This window comes from Bos indicus, chromosome 5, assembly GCF_029378745.1.
Source record: "Bos indicus isolate NIAB-ARS_2022 breed Sahiwal x Tharparkar chromosome 5, NIAB-ARS_B.indTharparkar_mat_pri_1.0, whole genome shotgun sequence".
Lineage (NCBI taxonomy): Eukaryota > Metazoa > Chordata > Mammalia > Artiodactyla > Bovidae > Bos > Bos indicus.
Genome location: NC_091764.1, coordinates 35,931,167 through 35,950,877, shown reverse-complemented (window position 1 = coordinate 35,950,877; position 19,711 = coordinate 35,931,167). Strand labels below are relative to the sequence as shown.

The 19,711-nt window shown below is 36.9% G+C and overlaps 1 protein-coding gene across 2 annotated transcripts in view; it reads right to left on the bottom strand.

The window, feature by feature from the left end:
* Positions 1 to 4,771: 4,771 nt before the first annotated feature.
* The window catches only part of NELL2 (neural EGFL like 2), a 469,663-nt gene continuing 454,723 nt past the window's right edge, over positions 4,772 to 19,711 (bottom strand). For both annotated transcript variants that reach the window (XM_070789234.1, XM_019960750.2), the window contains 3 exons: positions 18,082 to 18,258; positions 16,133 to 16,357; positions 4,772 to 5,489 (listed from right to left, as the gene is read on the bottom strand). In XM_070789234.1, coding sequence (XP_070645335.1) covers positions 5,439 to 5,489; positions 16,133 to 16,357; positions 18,082 to 18,258 — 453 coding nt within the window. In that variant the 3' untranslated portion in view covers positions 4,772 to 5,438. The remainder of the gene's footprint in view (positions 5,490 to 16,132; positions 16,358 to 18,081; positions 18,259 to 19,711) is intronic.

The window sequence follows — 19,711 nt, the reverse complement described above, 5'->3', positions numbered from 1 at the left end:
AAGCCATCCCAAGGTCAAAAAGCATTCTTCTAAAATCTCTTCATAAATTTGTTTTGCTTTTTATATTGAGGTCCTTAATCTATGTGGGATTGATTTATGTGAAATAAGGACATAATTTTATGTTTTTGCTTTTCCATAGGCAATTTCCACATGCCCAATTCTTCAGCATAACCTCTGTCACCTATGAAACCCATTTGTGTATGGGATGCTTTCTGAAGTCTTGGTGCTGTTATATATTGACCTGTCTTCCATTTATTCCCATAACAATGACTCAGTTTCTATAGCTTTATACTCTTGATATATGGTAGAATACCAAGATAGATGATACATGAGATATAGATAAATGATATATGGTCTTCCCTGCCCCTAGATATAATTCTTCAAAATATTCCTGGCCATTTGCTTTTCCATAATAGTTTAGGATTTTTTTTTTTTTTTCCTTATTAGAACTACAGGGGAGAATTGACACTTTTTTGATACTTAGTCTTCCTACCCATTTTTTCAATTAAGTAGATCTCTAATGTTAAATGTTTCTTCCTTCTCACCCTCAAGGCTACCCTCCTAGCCTATTATCATCACCTTGTTGGAAATTCTGCAGCATAAACATACCTCCTACGCCCATGCTCAGCACACCCCCTCACCCTGTCCACTTACCACGTCTTACTCTCCACAAATGGTCTAGGTTAATTCTTTGTCATTAGACTATGTCACAGCTGTGCTCAAAACTCTCTAACAGCTTCCAAATCACAAAGAATAAAAATGCTAATCGCTAACGATGGCCTAGGAAGACCTATGTGACTTGGTCACCAGCCACTTCCCTGACCACATCCTCTGTAAGTCTCAGCTTGCCCACTCCACTCACACCGCATTAAGTGTGCTCCCATCTCAGACCTGTTCACACACTCCCTTGGCCTGTCATTCTCCCGCTGGGATGTGCAGATGCCTCACTGCGTCACTTCATTTCAGTGTTTGCTCCGATGTCACTTTATCTTAGAGAAGACTTCACCCCACCCTATCGACACTATTGCCTGTCCGTATCTCTACTCCACTCAGCTTAATTCTTCATAGCACCTATCTTCCCCAGCATAGCATCCACTTACTTAATTCTCTGCCCCCCATAAGGATGTGAACTGTGCGAGGAGGCAATATGCAGATGCTTCCGCTCTGTACACACTGTACACATTGTGGCATCTGTACTGTTGCAGTGAAATTGGTTCATTATGCAAACTCTACAGGCAGTGCCTAGGTATATTCTAGGATTTCAAAAAGATTTGTTCACTGTGGTTTTATATTTTTCCACAAGACTATGAATTTCTTTTGATAAACTTATTCCTGAATTCCTTATATATTTTGAAGAAAATTATATTTTCTGGTTTTCTGCTTTCCCTATTTATAGCTGTTTTGTGTGTGTGTGTGTGTGTGTGTGAAAGAGAAAGAAAATTACTCAAAAATAAACTTGTTGCCATTTCTATTTTGACATCTAGTCACACTTTGATTCCAGAGTGTTTTATTAAAGCACCTAGCACTGGAGATAAAGGGAGAACATGTTTTAAACTTAATATTTTGGGGGTGACAGTAATATATTGTGCCATTTGTCATTCAAAATAAAGAACTTCAGAATCTGCCATGCAAATGATCTCTTGAAGCATGATTTAATCCCAGCACAAAGATAGAAGGCTTGGAGAAGTTGCCACAGCCTCTCGGAAAACAAGATATACGGGAAACTGAAACTCAAACTATCTTATTCCAACCTCCTCCAATGGTTCTATTCTTTGCCAATTTATTTCACCACAGATCCAGAGCCATCGTAGCTCAAAGCTCTCCTGTTTTTCTACCTGTACGTTTGTTAAGTAAGGGCAATTATTCTGCAAAGAGGTGACAATTCCTTTATGGAAGATATTGAATTCTAGGGCAGAAAACAGTCCATCAATATTGAAAGGTCAGAAAGAACAGAATGAGACAACTTGACTGCAACAGAGTGACTGCACAGGGGCAGTGTTCAGTGAATGAAGTGTATACAGAGCACAACATTCACTTATTGCCTTCAGGGATCTTTTTGGCATGAATCTCTCTGAGATCAATCTACCACTGTGCCACTAACACTTTACACTTGAAAAATAAAAAAACAAAAAAGTCTTGCTCTAATAAAGGTTGATCTTATCAGTGCTCAGTGCTAGGTTAACAGGACTGGGACCATGCAAGTGTCTCTGGGACCTGTTGATCTCCAGAGGAATCTTAACTAGTCAGAAACATGGAGCTTTGGGGGTAATCCTTAGTGACTTAAAGCTTATTTTTTATTCCGCACATGTAATTTCAGTTTTGTTCAACTGAATAACTTCTGCTACTCCAATATACAGAGAATCGATTGCTGTTTCAGAGCTTTGATATACCATTCATTTTTTAAGGCGATTACAAGGTGTCTCAACTTTGTCTTAACCAACTTACTAAGAGATGAAAGGAGTTAGATGATACTGCTTGGATCATATTGAACAATTATATGTGATTCTCCTTACCACCACATAAGGCAAAGGAAATAGCAATATGGTAGTCTTTCAAAAAGGATGACAAATAATATGGATTACCATTCATGAATTACCAAAGAATCATATTCAAATATTCCTATGTTTTTTTTTCTTTCAGAAAAGGGAAAATAAAGGAAATGTAATAAAGACTTTTTCCACCAAAAGGTGCTCTTAAAAGAGCCAAGTACCCCCAAATTAAATTCATGCCTCTTAGTTCTCACTTCCCCACAACACTGGCATAATTCAACCATGGCATTCTGCCAATTATCTCCAGAGTAAGAAATAAGGCATTTAACAACCTTGTTTTCAAAGAACAAAGTCCTTAAGAAGCAATTGATTACTGCTCGCCTGGGTAAACAGTAATTCTCCTGAGTATCTATTATTTATGGGATAAACCTTGAAATACAAAATTCAATCTGAACACATTTATTGCTTTAATAGTCCTTGGAAGAATATAATCTTATTTTCTCCCTCTTTTCTTCTCAATGTTATGAGTTCTCTCTCTTTCAGAAGTCTATAGAAACCGGACTCTGAAAACCACCAATACACTCAGAGCCCTACAGAGACTTATGATAGAGTGGGAGTGTGCAATTCCACCTCGTTTCTTCTTCTAGAAGGCATAAAACATCTAAATGATGAGTATATACAAGTATATGGATGTAAACTGTGAGTGTGTATACAAGTACACACACATGCAAATGCACATATTTCATACTTTTCCCAGAAAAGCAAGTATTAATAAAATATATATTTTATGGAGATTTACATGAAACCCCAAATCTATATAAGGAAAAAATACGTGGAAAAACTTTCAAATTAGTATCTTTTTGGAGACTAAATTGCTAGTTTCCACAGTAAGTAATACCTGCTCAAAATAAACTTTATGCTCTGCTGAAATTTTTAGTTAAGTATAAAAAGGCTGCAGAAAAAAGAGCATTTATACGTCCAGGGAATACTGAGAGATACTTGAATCGACACATTCAGTAAATACTACACATGTCAAAATATTAAGACATTTATACATTATCCTTTAGCTCGGCTCCTATGAGGTTATTTTCATAGCAATGGGGAAAAGGCAGTTAAATGCCGCTTTACCTTTTCCATAGCTTGCAGGAGTTACATCTTGTCCACTTCCATTCTTTTTTCTTTAAAGAAGTCTCTATGCAACTAAAATTTAATAAGATTTGTATTTCTTTTTCACCCTAGTGCAAAACATACGAATAGGGAAATATTGTATTTACCATCACTATTGAGCATCTGTGGCTCAGACGGTAAAGCATCTGCCTACAATGCAGGGTTCGATCCCTGGGTCGGGAAGGTCCTCTGGAGAAGGCAATGGCACCCCACTCCAGTACTCTTGCCTGGAGAATCCCATGGATTCCCACCCAGGAACGTGGTAGGCTACAGTCCACGGGGTCGCAAAGAGTCGGACACGACTGAGCAACTTCACTTGGTCACTTGATTTGAGCATCTGTAAGTTTACTTTTTCCTCCTGAGATTCTAGTGCATCAAAAATTTTAACATGTAATATCATAATCTCTCCTAACATTGGGATTCTTTAAATTTGTATATCAAATTGTGAAGGACAAATTTTTGAAGATATTCCCAACTCTCACATACTCCTTTCCTTATGGACATCAGTCAGAATCCTGGCAGGAAACAGATGGCATGCTCAAGCTGGCTAATTAAAGAGAGTTTAACAAAGGGACCATTTATAAAGAGGCTATAGGAAACAGGGAAGACAAGAAACTGAGCAGGTACCCACAAAGACAAAACAGCCAGAGTTGTTATTATCCCTGAAGCCAGAAGAAGCAAAATAGAAGTCGGGAGAGGGTAGCTGAACAGGGAGGGCCACCTGCCAGGAGACGTCGCCTTCAGTGACACAGCTAATCACGGCAGTAACCTGACAGGAAAGGAGCCAGCAGAGTAAACAGCCAAACTCTCTCTTTCTGATATCCTGCTGGTGGTCGCTACTAGTCAAACTGAGTCAGAATTCAGAGGACAACAGAACCGATTAATATGATGTGCATAAGTCAGTCCCCAGGACATGAGGGAGGGTGAAAGGCAACCTGGGGAATCCACAGGGGCAGAACGAAGGTATCCTTCACACCCCCCATTTTGGCATGTAATATAGCAAAAATCACCTTCAGTTTGGGAGGTGGGAGTGTTTCATCAGCAGAACCAGAAAGCAATTTGTATGTTGAAGAATGTGTGGGGCAAAAGGAACACAGTAAGCAAACACTGGGACATGTTATAAGGTAAGAGAAATATTTATTTAATTTTACACAAGAACGAGCTTATACTGAACAAATTCAACCAAATATTAAGTGCAGTAAAACAAGGAAATAGGGATGAGTTCTCTTGTTAGAAAATATTAAGTAACCATGCCTGTGCATTATTTTTATCATGACAATAACGTTTCAGATTTCTTCTCAGAGTGTATATTGTACATATAACATGTTATAGCTTCTTTGCTTTGCTTCTGAAAATAGAACTCATTCACTGCCTTACATTTTATTTTTTGCAGTGAAGAACTGAACTGATTCATGAAGATTCTGATCTAGAGGAGTATTTTCTGCACCAGTGAAGCCAGAGGTTTCCAAAACCCCCATAAGCTCAGGCTTTATGTCCAGGGGTCATGATGTCATGGTATGTATTTCACACCCATTCTTCCACACGCTTGACGTCAGACACCGTTGAGGTGGAATTCTGGTCTAGTTTTGCCCCAAGCCTTTTCCTTTTGTGATTTTCTCAAGCTCCATGAATTTCATAATTGAAAGTTCACTCAGCTAATAACAATGCTGCACTTAGCTGCCCACAAATCATCCACTTTAAGTTTTACCTTTTTTTTTTTTCTTTTTTGGTCTTTTTAATGAAACATTCTTTAAACAGAAATTTCCAGTGAGACAGTTAACTTCACAGTTCCTGAAGGCACTGTGGATCCACTGAGCAACAGATGTGGCCATTCTAGAGAAAAGACAGGGGAAAAAGGCACAGTATGAATTTTTAAGCCACTAGTCAGTTCTCACTGATTGTTACACATAACCGAACAGTGTATTTGTTATTTATATGCTCCTGAAAGTTCAGTGTCCTAATCACTTTTCATGTCTCACTTAAAAACCAACTGTGGCCAGTTATTTGTGGTAAATCATAGGCTAGCAGCAGCAGCTTTATTTACTCCATGGCACTCTCTTAGATCACATTTGTTCTTTTATTTGCCCATTCACAAAATAAGCACTGAGTAAACTGAGCCCTAGACATGCTGATGAATAAAGCAGATATGGTTGCTACTCTCACAGGACAGGGCCTATAGCTGTATCCATTAATAATCAAGTGTACAATCAAAAATTGTAAAAAGTGCTAGAAAAGAAACAAGCTAGGTGATGTTATGAGATTAATAAAAAGTCTGGCTACTTAGACTGGGTGGCCAGAGTAGAATTCTATATAGAAGTGATGTTTAACCCAAGACCTCAAGATAGTTCTGTGAAAAGTTATGCCAAGAGCACAGGGAACAGAATTAGTAAAGGCTTTAAAGTGAAAAGAGTTCTGTGTAGTTAAGACGCCTAAAAAAGTTCTGTCTTGGCAAGAATTCTAAGTGAAGAAACTATAGAGATGAGGCAAGGAAAACAGGGAAGAGCCAAATAAGCATAATGGGTTTTTATAACAAAGTACCAAAATAGTATAAAAAATAGTGCACTGGGACAACCCAGAGGGATGGTACGGGGAGGGAGGAGGGAGGGGGGTTCGGGATGGGGAACACGTGTATACCTGTGGTGGATTCATGTTGATGTATGGCAACACCAATACAATATTGTAAAGTAATTAAGCTTCAATTAAAATAAATAAATTTATATTAAAAAAATAGTATAAAGAAGGATGAACACTGAAGTGTTGATGCTTTTGAATTGTGGTGCCGGAGAAGGCTCTTGAGAGTCCCTTGGATTGCAAGATTAAACCAGTCAGTCCTAAAGGAAATCAACTTTCAATATTCATTGAAAGGAATGATGCCGAAGCTGCAAAACTTTGGCCACCTGATGCAAAGAGCCTACTCATTGGAAAAGACCCTGATGCTAGGAAAGATTGAAGGCAAAAGGAAAAAGCGGCGGCAGAGGAAGAGATGGTTAGATAGTGTCAGCAAACTCTGGGAGATACTGGAGGATGGAGGAGCCTGGTGTGCTACAGTCCATGAGGTTGCAGAGTTGGACACGACTTATCAACTGAACGATGACAGCCAAAATAGCATAATGTATTACAGAAAAGAAAAAAAATTGTATCTTATTCTTTTGAATTTTTGCACTCTTTCTTCCAGTGGCTCGCTGATAATAATGATAGCGTTGTTATCATTGTTAGCATTGTTAACACAATCACAAGATGATAATATCCTTCTACTTTTTGAGTGCATACTCTGTGTCAGAAACTTCACCAGAAACTTTAAATACATTATCTAATTTCAACCTCAGAGCATTCCCAGTAGGATCACTATTAATAGTGATGATTTTTAGGTTCAGAAACTGAACATCAGAAAGCTTAAATATCATGTCCAAAGTCTCACAGCTAATATAAGGATACAACTGGGATTAAAATACAGGTTAGTCTGACTCTAAAGCTCATCTTCTATTTGATATATTCTCTCAGATAATTGACTTTACATGATTGAAAATGTATCAGACCTTAATATGATAAAACCAAAAGGTTCAGATAAAACTTAAGAAAGGACCTTAATACTTTAGCCTTTGTTAAAGCTTACCAAATGAGAGAAAAGACAGTCTATATCCAAGAAGAATATTATCAATTTAACTTAACCCTCTTTCTTTTAATTGTTATTAAGCAGAATTCTTACTCTGATGGCAAAAAAGTGTGACAGACAACCATTTCTTAGCTCTCCAGCAGTGTTTTAAAGCTTTGTTGTTTTGCTCAGAGGCTGAGGATTTCTAACCATAACCTGGTCACATGATCTTTCCCAACTCACTGACCCAGTGAAAGGAGAGGTATACCAGTTCCCAAGAATATCAGTTCCTCAGACTGTATGGATTTTGAGCAGAGAGAGTTAGGGAAATTTCTGGAGTATAAGTAGATTTTAGGAAGAGAAGATATATTTCCCCAAATCTTCGAGTAATGTTTTTCTTATTCCCTATCAGTATGTTCTGCTATAGGAACATGAATGCTACAGACCATGCCATTGATAGCTCCTCAATTAAGGAAACCTAGTTGATATAAGAAAGAGTAATAAAATATTCCACTGGGGTCCAATTTCAGTAATGGCATAGTTACTTACACAAGACTGTCTCTCATATGGATAACTATAAAGTTTGGACAAAATATAAAAATTATTTAAATCAATGAATTAGTGACTAAAAGCAAGCAGACACTGGAGGAATTTCAATCTCTGAAAGGAGGGAAATGTATTGTGTGAGATTCTTTTCTACCTGGCATTTTCCCTTAGGGCACTGTCTAGTCTGTGAAACTTAGGATAACTACAACTCAAGCAGAAAGCCACAATCTGATAGACTTCAGATGTTGGAGGACAACACTTGGGGCTGCCAGGGTGCCTGGAAATTCAGAAGGAAATATCTTAGAAAGGAAGGAATGAATCAGCATGGAAACTCCCCTCAAATCAGTGGCTGGTCTTTGAATTGCAGAGGAGACTCTAAAAGGACAATCAGAGAGTCACAGCTTGAAGTTGGAGAGCTCTGAGCAGATATTTCAGATGCTGCTCCCTGTGGGTAGTAGTGCTTAAAATCTGTGCCCTACCAAGTTAAAAGGGACTGATAAAAAATTTCAGGCTTTCATGTTTAGGAATAAAACAGTCTCAAGATTAAGAGATTCACCCTAGAACTAAGGGTACATCTGGAATAGATCTAACTAATATAAAGTCTAGCCTTCTCAATTGCAAGTTTATTGGCTGTAATTTGAAATTTGCTAGAACGACAACAGTCTTCAGGGGAAGCCAACAGAATGGAGGACCTATAGAGGACCTATTCTATATTCTGTCCACAATATCCAATAAACCATAACCATTATTAGATATGTGAAAAAACAAACAAGCAGAAAAAAGTGACTCATCAAGAGAAAAAGTAGTGAAAGAGAAATGACTCAGAGTTAATCCAGTTGGTATAAATGCAGATAAAGACTGTAGTCACCAGGCTCCTCTCTGTCCATGGAATTCTCCAGGCAAGAATATTGGAGTCACTAGCTATTTCCTTCTCCAGGGGATCTTCCTGAACCAAGGATTGAACCTGGGTCTCCTGCACTACAAAGTGATTCTTTACCGTCTCAGCCACCAGGGAAACCCAGATAAAGACTAGAAAGTGTCTATTACAAATGTGTACAAAGATGTTAAGAAAAATTTTAAAAAAAGGTTATAATGAATGAAAAGGTTGTAAATTGCAGCAGAGTAATGAAACTAAAAATAAAATTAAATAAAAATTCTGGAACTGAAAAGCACAGTATTTGAAATGAAAAATTCATTGGATGGGCTTAACAGAAGATTAGAGATGGCAGAAGTAGTCTGTAAATTTGAAAAAAATATAGAAATTATCCAATATTTAAAACAAAAAGACTTCTTCTTCTGGAACCCCTATGATTCGAATGTTGTAGCATTTAATATTATCCTGGAGGTCTCTGAGATGTTATTTGCAATAGTGAAAAATTCAAAGCAACCTAAATATTCATGACAAGAGGAATGTCTAAATAAATAATTGTGCACCCTTTCTGTGGAACATCATGCTGTAACTTTCTAAAAATGAGGTGGACCTGTAAGTACTGACATGAAAAACTGTCTAAGTCATATTATTAAGTGAAATAATGGAGCCATCATTTATGTTAAAATACATATGCACACAGATAGGGGCAACCCCATGGAGAAAAATCTAGAAGCATTGTTAATGGTGACTGTTTCAAGGGAGAGGGCTAAGACAGCGGGCATTGGAGAAGGGACTAATCAGAGGTACTTTCGTTTGATCTATTAAGTTCTGATTTTTAACAAGGAGAATCTACTACTGAGGAAATTTTAAATGGTTTTTAATGTGCAATCTATTTTTAACATGCGTCACAAATGTGGAAGTGATGAAGTTATAATAAACTGTAAACTAAGTTGCTTTAAAAAAAAAAAAAAAACAAAAAGAAAAGGATTGAAATAAAAATAGAATCTCAGTGACCTTCAGAGTAATATTAAACCGTATAACACATGGGTGATTGGAGTCTTGAGAGAATAAGAGGGAGAAAGTGTGGCAGACAAAATATCTGAAGAAACAATGGTCAATTTTTTCTCAAATTTGGTGAAAAAAAAATCAATTTAGATATTCAAAAAACCCAGCACATCCCAAAGAGAATAAAGACAACAAAAATCACACTTAAGTGTATCATAGTCAAAATTATAAAAACCAAAGGTTTTTGGTTATATTATTATTTTAGTTGTTGCATAAGCCAACAACAAAAAATAACGATATAAAGAGTTATAATTAAGAATCTAAAAGAAAAATTAAATTGAATAATAGAAAAACTTATATAAAACTAATATAAAAATAAACAGAAGGAAAGCAAGTGGATACTTTCCTTGCATACATAAGATTATTAAAAAAACAACATATAGAACAAGCAGAAAACAAATCGCAAAATGGTGGCCCCTAAATACATGAATGTCAAAAACAATATCAAATATAAATCGACTAAACACTTCCGTTAAAAGACAGAAACTGTCACACTGGATTAAAAAGTAAGAACTATTTATATATTATCTATAAATATGCATTCTAAATATAAAACTATAGACAGGTTAAAAGTTGATGAATCAAAACATAGTGTGTGGTTTCATAAGTACCAGGCAAAACTGACTACTTGTCTAGAAATCTTGTTAGCGATAAAGAGGGACATTACTTAATGATAAACTGGTCAATTCACCATTAGACATAAAATAATACATACTGTGTGATACACATATGAATTTTTAAATAGGAAAAATACATTTGTTGTAATGAAATAAAATTGAGGTTTCCTACAGGAATAGGTATTGCCTGCTGCTGCTGTTAAGTCGCTTCAGTCATGTCCGACTCTGTGCGACCTCATAGACGGCAGCCCACCAGGTTCCCCCGTCCCTGGGATTCTCCAGGCAAGAACATTGGAGTGGGTTGCCATTTCCTTCTCCAATGCATGAAAGTGAAAAGTGAAAGTGAAGTCGCTCAGTCGTGTCCGACTCTTAGCGACCCCATGGACTGCAGCCCATCAGGCTCCTCCATCCATGGGATTTTCCAGGCAAGAGTACTGGAGTGGGGTGCCATTGCCTTCTCCTAGAAGGGGGCAAAAAGTTACTTGCTAGACTGTTGAAAGTATTCTATATTTTGATTCATCAAACATAAAAAATTTGCACAAAATCGCTATGTATTTGACCTTAACAAACATTACCTTGATAAAACCTAGAATAAAAGGTGATCTACTGAAACTTAGGCTGCTATGAATAGTAACAATCCACTGCCATAAAAATCTAATTATTTTTTACACAATAACAGTGAGTTTCCTTAACACCCTGTTATTTCTGGCTGTATTTTATTGGTAAAGGAGTCCTCATCAGTCTGCATACTAAACTCTATAAAATCAAGATTAGAAGACAGCTGACTTTCAGCTTTCAGTAAAATGTTTCTATATAATATATACAAAGCATAAAATATTTTATTAGCATATATATTTAATATAATTTTTATAAAATACTGTTATTAATACATTAATGTTTATAAAGTATATAACAGAATAAATATATGTGTAATTATAATATATGTACACATATGTGCTATAAATTGTTGTTCAGTTGCTAAGTCGTCTGACTCTTGGTGACCCCATGCACTGCAGCACACCAGGCTTCCCTGTCTATAAATAATCTACATAAAAATGAATATATTTTAAATTCCACTATTATCAATATTTTAGTATATCCTCATAGATTTCATTTCATATTTCTCTGTTTTTAGCCTTCTTGTAATCAAAGTACATATATAATCACACAGTATTTTTATCTTAATTTTTATTATAAGCATTGTTGGTACTTGAATGATTGAACGATGCAATCATAAAATTACATATAATGTACAGTTGTAGTATTATATGTTAGATTTTGTTGTTGTTCTGTCACTCAGTCATGCCCCACTCTGCGACCGCATGGACTGTAGCACTCCATACCTCCGTGTCCTTCACTACCTCCTGGAGTTTATGTTATATCAGATGCTGTGTGCTTAGCTGCTCAGCTGTGTCTGACTCTTCACGACCCCATAGACTGTAGCCCACCAGGCTTCTCTGTCCATGTGGATTCTCCAGGCAAGAATATTGGAGTAGGCTGCCATGCCCTCATCATACTTTATTTAACCATCTTTCCATTGTTGGGTATTTTGGTTTCTTTTTGATTCTGCATGCCAATTAATGTTGAGGTGAATATTAGGATGCACACAGTTTGTTCCATATTTTAGATTATTTCTTTTGGTTGGATTCTGAGACTCAGGATTAATAAGATTTTCTGGATATTTCTGTGGAGATGGGGATGGGACTAGGAGGTATATGTGTGGCTCTTGATTGTATTTTTCAATGTCACTAACTCTGCAAAAAAACTACAATTCCACTATATCACTGTTAACATTGGAAATTATTGTGAATTTTTTTTTACTGTAGTATGTGGAAATAATAAATCATTATGTTAGTTTATATTTATTTCAATTATTTAAAAGCTGAATGCTCTCCTCTTTTTTAACAGTTGTATTTTTTCAGTCAGTCAGTCAGTTCAGTTGCTAGTGAATTGTTTATTCATTCTCTGTTATTTATGGGAAAATAAGTATTTTTAATTTTCATGTTTTTAATCTAATAAAGATATCATATCTGCTGAACATATTTTTCCAGTCTCTAATTGTGATTTTATACTTTGCTAATTTTGTATATCTACAGAAGCTCTAAATTTTTTGAGGTATATTTTATCACTTTTATGTTAGAAAAGGCATCTCCCTTCTAGAATTTTGATAAATATTTGATTACTTATCTTTATTTTGATTTATTTTTAATATATAACACTTTTTCCACATGGGAATTGTTTTGATACATAGCATACTAGTATATACAACTTACATCCCTCAAATTGCTATCCAGTCATTCCAGTATTCATAGAATAATCCTTTCTTCTCTTTTGATCTACTAAGCTCTTCTGACTATATTACTCCTTGGTAGCTCAGATGGTAAAGAATCTGCCTGCAATGCAGAAAATCTGGGTTCTGATCCCTGGGTCAGGAAAATCCCCTGGAGAATGGAAAGGTAACCCAATCCAGTATTCTTGCCTGGAGAATTGCATGGACAGAGAAGCTTGGCCGGCTACAGTCCATGGGGTCGCAAAGAGTTGGATACTACTGAGTGACTAACACTTTCACTTTTTATTTGCCTCCTGGTCGCTCAGATGGTAAAGAATATGCCTACTATGCAGGGTTCGATCCCTAGGTTGGGAAGATCCCTTGGAGAAGGAAATGGTGACCCATTCCAGTTTTCTTGCCTGACTGACCCTCTAATATCTCCTCCTTCCTTATTTATCAACTAGGTACATTTCTCTTTATAGCCTGGAACTCAAAGCACAATTGCCTGAAAGCTCTCTGGAGTTGTGTAGTTTCTATCGGATTTAGGTAAGACAGCATTAGTAATTCATTTTTGATGTGAATTCAACTTCTGAGTGACGGAAACATTTTTTTTTTTTTTTAACCTAAGCAATTTAACGGAGAAGGCAATGGCACCCCACTCCAGTACTCTTGCCTGGCAAATCCCATGGACGGAGGAGCCTGGTAGGCTGCAGTCCATGGGGTCGAGAAGAGTCGGACATGACCAAAAGACTTCCCTTTCACTTTTCACTTTCATGCACTGGAGAAGGAAATGGCAACCCATTCCAGTTTTCTTGCCTGGAGAATCCCAGGGACGGCGGAGCCTGGTGGGCTGCCGTCTATGGGGTCGCGCAGAGTTGAAAACGACTGAAATGACTTAGCAGTGACTTAGCAAGCAATTTAAAGATATCTTTAAAAAGGAAAGGGAAGCTCTTAACCCTATTTCTCCCAGCTAACTCTTAATTCCTCAGGAAGTAAAATTGGTTCACTTGTTGGACAGCCTCTTAGCACAGTTCATTCTTCCTTCAGAGTGTCCTTCACAGTGAGTAATGTCTCTGTTTCATGACTTAATGTTTCTGCTGTCCACTACCAACAATAATAATAGCCAACATTTATTGAGCACTTACTCTGAATGTGTATGAAACGTGTAGGAAACTTTTTGTGGGGGCCTTTCACTTAATTCTTAAAGCAACTTTCTCAAGTAGGCAATATAAATTATTCTTATGTAAGTAATATTTTTATTCCAAGTTTTAGGTGAGAAAAACAGAGTCACAGAGAGATTTATAAATGTCCCTTGAGGTGACATTGCTAGTGTGGTGGACCAGGCTCTGAATCCAGGTAGCCTGATTTCAGATGCCCCATTCTTCACCTCTAGACCAGTGCTTTCCTATAGAATATTCTGCCATGATAGAATTGTTCTCTGCATGTGCTGTCTACTATGATAGCCACGAGCACATGTGAGCACTTGAAATGTGGCTCGTGTGACTGAAGAACTGGATTTTTAATTTAATTTCAATGAATTTAAATAACCACATGTGGCTTCTGACTACAGAACCGGATAGCAGAGCTCTAGACGATAACCTGTTGGGGAAAAATTCCCAGGAACAATTTTTGCTGTTTTTGGTTATCATTCTACCTTGGCACAACACCCCACACAAGTTGCATTTATTGACTACACCAGTAACTCAGAAGTAGTAGGATGGAGAGACAGTAAATGCAAATAGTGCTTTGACAGTGTCGAACTGTGAAGAATGCTTACCTCCAATGCAATCTCTCAAGCCTATTTGGCATAAATTTTATTTTTAATATAGCAAAAAATAAATATAATAAAATGACTATTAGGGATACATTTGGTAGCATTGAGCATATTCTTATAACTCAACTTAATAAGAAGGGAAAAGGGAAATGGTATCAAATAGTAACTTCTGAGAAATGGCAGTTATCTGACAAGAAATGAATTTAAAGCCAAAATACACTTTCTGGAAACAATTCTACTAGGAGTCAAAAAGTCCTATTTGTTTGTAAGGCAGTAAATGATAAGCTCATTCACACTCTTTACCCCCAGAAAATACTGTAATGTTTTCTGCCTATTACTGATTGCATTTTTCTTGTTGGAAGTATCTGTCTGAGCTATATCTGGTGTGTTTTACATTGCATCACTCAGTATATATTTTTGTTGTCACTGCTCAGAACAATAATCTATTAGGAGATTAAGAGTGTAAAGAGACTCAAATATCTTTGACAATTAAATGTCAGAAAGTATTGCCCTATTAATCATTAATACCGAAGTTTCTAGATAATGCACCACTAAATGCACTCAAATGTATCCATATTAAATGTATATTAAAGTGGCACTGCATATACATTGCTAGTAACTTTTTGTAGTAAAAGTAACTTTCAAATGTGCTAATGCACTTTTAGAAGACCCCATTAAATGTTCCTCCCCAAAAGCTGTGCTTGATTGACAAATTGCATTGACTGAAAGAGCTAGAAATTTCGGTGTGAAATAGATAATAATAGTTTGAGATAACTTAAAGCATTTCATATTTCTTTGTCCTGTTACATCAAGTCACTCTAGTAAGAAATTTGTACTATGTGAATCAGAATTAAATTGCTCTACTGAAAAAAAAATTTAAATGGAAATGTTCACTTAAAGAACCAGAGCAGTTAGAGATATCTGGCTGTGCTATGCTGGGAAAAATCTGACATCTTTGCTTTCTTGTTGTTGTTAAGCTTTTCAGAGTATTAGTTTTAGTGTTGACTCTAAAACTTTGACTCTGAAGTGCAATGACCACTGAATCAAATATTTGTAAGGAACAATAATCCAAGTAGAAAGCTTTCAAGTTTGTCACCATTTTTGAATTCTATATACCCTGTCTACGTTATCAGTATTTTTGTTCTTAGTGAAGTAAAAGACATAATGCTTTATTTTCCTATGAGAATAAAAAGAAAAATCTTTATAATGATTTTTCTCCAGCTGTAGGAATAAAATATGTTAAACAAGTCTTAAATTTTTCAACTCAATGTAACTGACCACAACAGACCAAGAAATATGCCCATTTTTGCCATATTGATTTTCACTTTGGAAAATGCAGTATGCTTACCTTGTTGATATATCTTATATCATAAAAAGACTAGATAAAAATCAATAAAATAATACTGTCCTCTATCATGAAAGAAACATGAAGCTTGGTGTTGTACTATTTTTTTAAAAAGATGTGTGCAGTTAGATGCTTTAGGGCAATTTACATAGGTTCTTTCTGTTCCAGTGATATAAATAACCATCATTCTGGTTTCAGACCAAGCACCTCCTTCTCCCTGAAAATGCTTTAGAGGATGCACAGGACAGTCAGCTTTGGCACTAATTAAGCTGAGTGGTCCTCCTCCCAACTCTGAACAGTAAAAGGAAGGAAGGTGCTTCTCATTGGCCACATTAATATCTATGATTCCTGGGCACAGCTGGCCAAGTGCTCCCTACTTGAATATAGTGGGTTTTACCTTGCACTGGCAGAGAGTACACTCAGTGCCATGTTTGATCCAAGAGGACCCAGTGAAGCGAACCACATTCATCTCGTCCAGGCAAGTTTTGGTGATGTCATTGCGGATGGTGTCAGCCTGGCAAGGGTCGGTGACACAGCGTGGGCAGCACTCGTTCTCGGGGAGGACACTGAATTCACACTCCACCTCTGGGCAAGGCAGGGGCCAACAGTCAACTTCCCCTTGCTATAAGGAGAGCAGATGGACAAGGGTAAAGGGAGGGGAAGGGAGGGAACACAGTGTTTACTGAATACTCAATTACTCAATTTCTTTGATGGACATTCATACTTAGACCTTCACAGCCATGAATGTGGTAGGGAATCCACACATGAGATCTATACTGTAGATGGATTATGAAGCTGTCTTCATGGGTTAAATAAGAATAGCAATAAAGGAAAGCAAAAACCAATTCTCTTAAAACAATTAAATGGGCACGTCCTCTCTTTCCCATGACAAAGAACTGTTTACTACAGAAGAGATTTTTACTTAGCTTTTTTGCCTATGAGATGCTTTTTCCTTCCTTTCAGTCTTTCACCCTACTTTCTCATTTATTCCCTTCTGCAAAAAGAAAGTTTTGTCCACTGACAAGAAAGTAAATTGAAATATGAAGGAAATTTGACAGTTTTTCTTTGTTCATTTATACATTTCTCGGTGTATGGACTTTGGGAAAAAAAACAAAACGAGGAGCTGATTTCAGTCATTTTTATTGCACATGGGAAAATTGTGTGAACTGGATCTTTTTAAAACTTAGTTCCCACCTGTTTCCTATTTTCTTCATAATTCTGAGTCTCATGGTCTTGGGAGATGAAAGCAGCCTTCAGGCACAAAACTGACCTTGCTCTTTCAATTGATTTTTGGGTTGAAAGTATAAAAAGGAAGCAACAAAAAAGCATTGCCTTAAAAATATCCTCACACAAATAGAAAGGAAACTAGTCCTAACTTTAAGACTAGTATCTATGTTGGAGGAGGCAATGGCAACCCACTCCAGTACTCTTGCCTGGAAAATCCCATGGTCGGAGGAGCCTGGTGGGCTGCAGTCCAGGGGGTTTCGAAGAGTCGGACACGACTGAGCGACTTCACTTTCACTTTTCACTTTCATGCATTGGAGAAGGAAATGGCAACCCACTCCAGTATTCTTGCCTGGAGAATCCCAGGGATGGGGGAGCCTGGTGGGCTGCCGTCTATGGGTTCACACAGAGTCGGACATGACTGAAGTGACTTAGCAGTATCTATGAAACTTTCTTCTATAAAGACGTGTAGATGAATTTTCATTTATACCATAGAAAGAAGCAAAAAATCTGGCCACATGAAAAATGACTGGGGTCTTCTTATCAAGTCTTTATTTTCTTTTTAACCTATTGTTTCCAGCAGAAGTTTCATATATATATATACATTCAACTCTAACATTCTAATATTTATTGCAAATTCAAACTATGTGTAAAACAGGGTTACCGCTGGAATAGTGTTGACAGTAACGATTTTTAGAAAGAAAAAAGGTATTTTGTTTTTGTTTTTGTTTTTTTAAGTCAGAGCATAATTGACAGAAATGGATTAACAAAAGGTTTACTTGGAAAAAAGGATTTTTTTGAATGCCATTGTTTCGTTCATTACTGTTTTTAAGTAAACCTAGGCTGAGTGGGATTGGGAAAGTGAGGACAGCCTTTTCTTCTTTGGAGCTCTGGAGATTGTCCTGAAAGACTGACATGGCATGGTTTACTGCATCTACCCCTGGACACTCCTTCTCAGGTCCTGAATGCAGAACCATCACCTTGTCATCATAACTAGGTTCACCTTTTGTAACTTCCAATGCTATGGCCAGGTACTGAATATTGGTGGAGGGGCAGGGAAGGTTGCTTTCCTATTTTGATTCTGGGCGTAATGTTTCCTGAACTTTAGGTAGCCAAACTTACCAGGCAGCGGCACTGCTGGCAATTCTGAACCCAGGTGTCGCCACTATTGTACAAGGTTTCCCCGTTTTGATGGAGGCACTGACTGCTCAACCTTGGGTCACATTCAGGGCAGCAGAAAAGATCAACTGTGGGATTCTCACAGTCACAGACCATCCGTCGACACATTACAAATCCATTCTGTATGACAAGGAGAAAAAGTAGTTACCAAAAGCCTCTGTTTCTCAATATACTGATATCATATGTATGTGGGTGTGTCTGTACGTGTGAGTACCTATGTAGATAAACATCTATATATACATTATACATATGTGCTGTGCTGTGCTAAGTCACTGCATTCATGTCCGACTCTTTGGGAGCCTCTGGACCATAGCCTGCCAGGTTCCTCTGTCCATGAGGATTCTCCAGGCAAGAATATTGCAATGGGTTACCATTTCCTCCTCCAGGGGAATATATATAGATATATTTATAATATATCTGTATTCATAATTATCTCTCTCTATATATACATGTATATTACATAATATATCTAAAATCGGGCTTCCCAGGTGGTGCTAGTGGTAAAGATTCTGCCAGTCAGTGCAGGAGATGCAAGAGACATGGGTTCCATCACTGGGCCAGGAAGATCCTCTGGAGGAGGATATGGCAACCCACTCCAGTATTCTTGCCTGGGAAATCCCATGGACAGAAGAGCCTGGTGGGTTACTGTCCATGGGGCCACAAAGGGTCAGACACAACTGAGTGACTGAGCATCAGCACCATAGCTATAATTTCAGATGTTGATTTGGTAGTTTGAGATAACTCACAGTTTTCTCAATATAACTGATTTTCTTTAAAATTCCTATTTGTAGCTAACACCCAGAAATTACTCAAGCTGGAGAACTTCCAATTTTCTTTCTGCACATTACTGTTTAAATGACTTGACTGGAAAAATTTTTTTCAGAAATAACCAGTATAGAATGATAACCACTGCATGGCTCTTATGTGCAAATAAATTCGTGTATGTATATATAAATTTTTATGTACTTGTAATTTGAAAACTAAAGTTTGTTCTGTGTAATGGATTGTATGTTTATATTTGGTAGGTAGTCATCGAGTTTTACATATTATTAAGTTTATAGATACGTTAACCGTATAATTTGTACAAGCTGTTATCAATTTCTTTAATAATAGTTGAGTCCTTGGTATTATTATTTAACTATAATTTAAATTTCTATTATCAACTGGGTACACAGAACACCTCTTAAAACTGAAATATAACCCAAATAGGTGTTTTTTCACTTGCAGGCCATAGCATGTTCATTCTGGCTTCATTTATGCATTCATTCAAATATGATACTGTGCCTATAAAAACATTAGCCTAGTTAGAATCAAAATTCTATCACTGAATAGATAAACACACTGTGGTATTTCTGTACAAAGGAACACTATTCAGTAATAAAAAGGGATGGGTTACTTATACAGGTAACGAATATAATTGAGTGTCAAAGCATAATGCTGAGACAAATGTCAGACACAAAAGAATAAGTATAGTTTTCACTCATATACCTGGGGGATTATTTCCAGGTTGCAGGTGGATACCAAAATCCATGGATGCTCAAGTCCCTTATATAAAATGGCATAGTATTTGCAT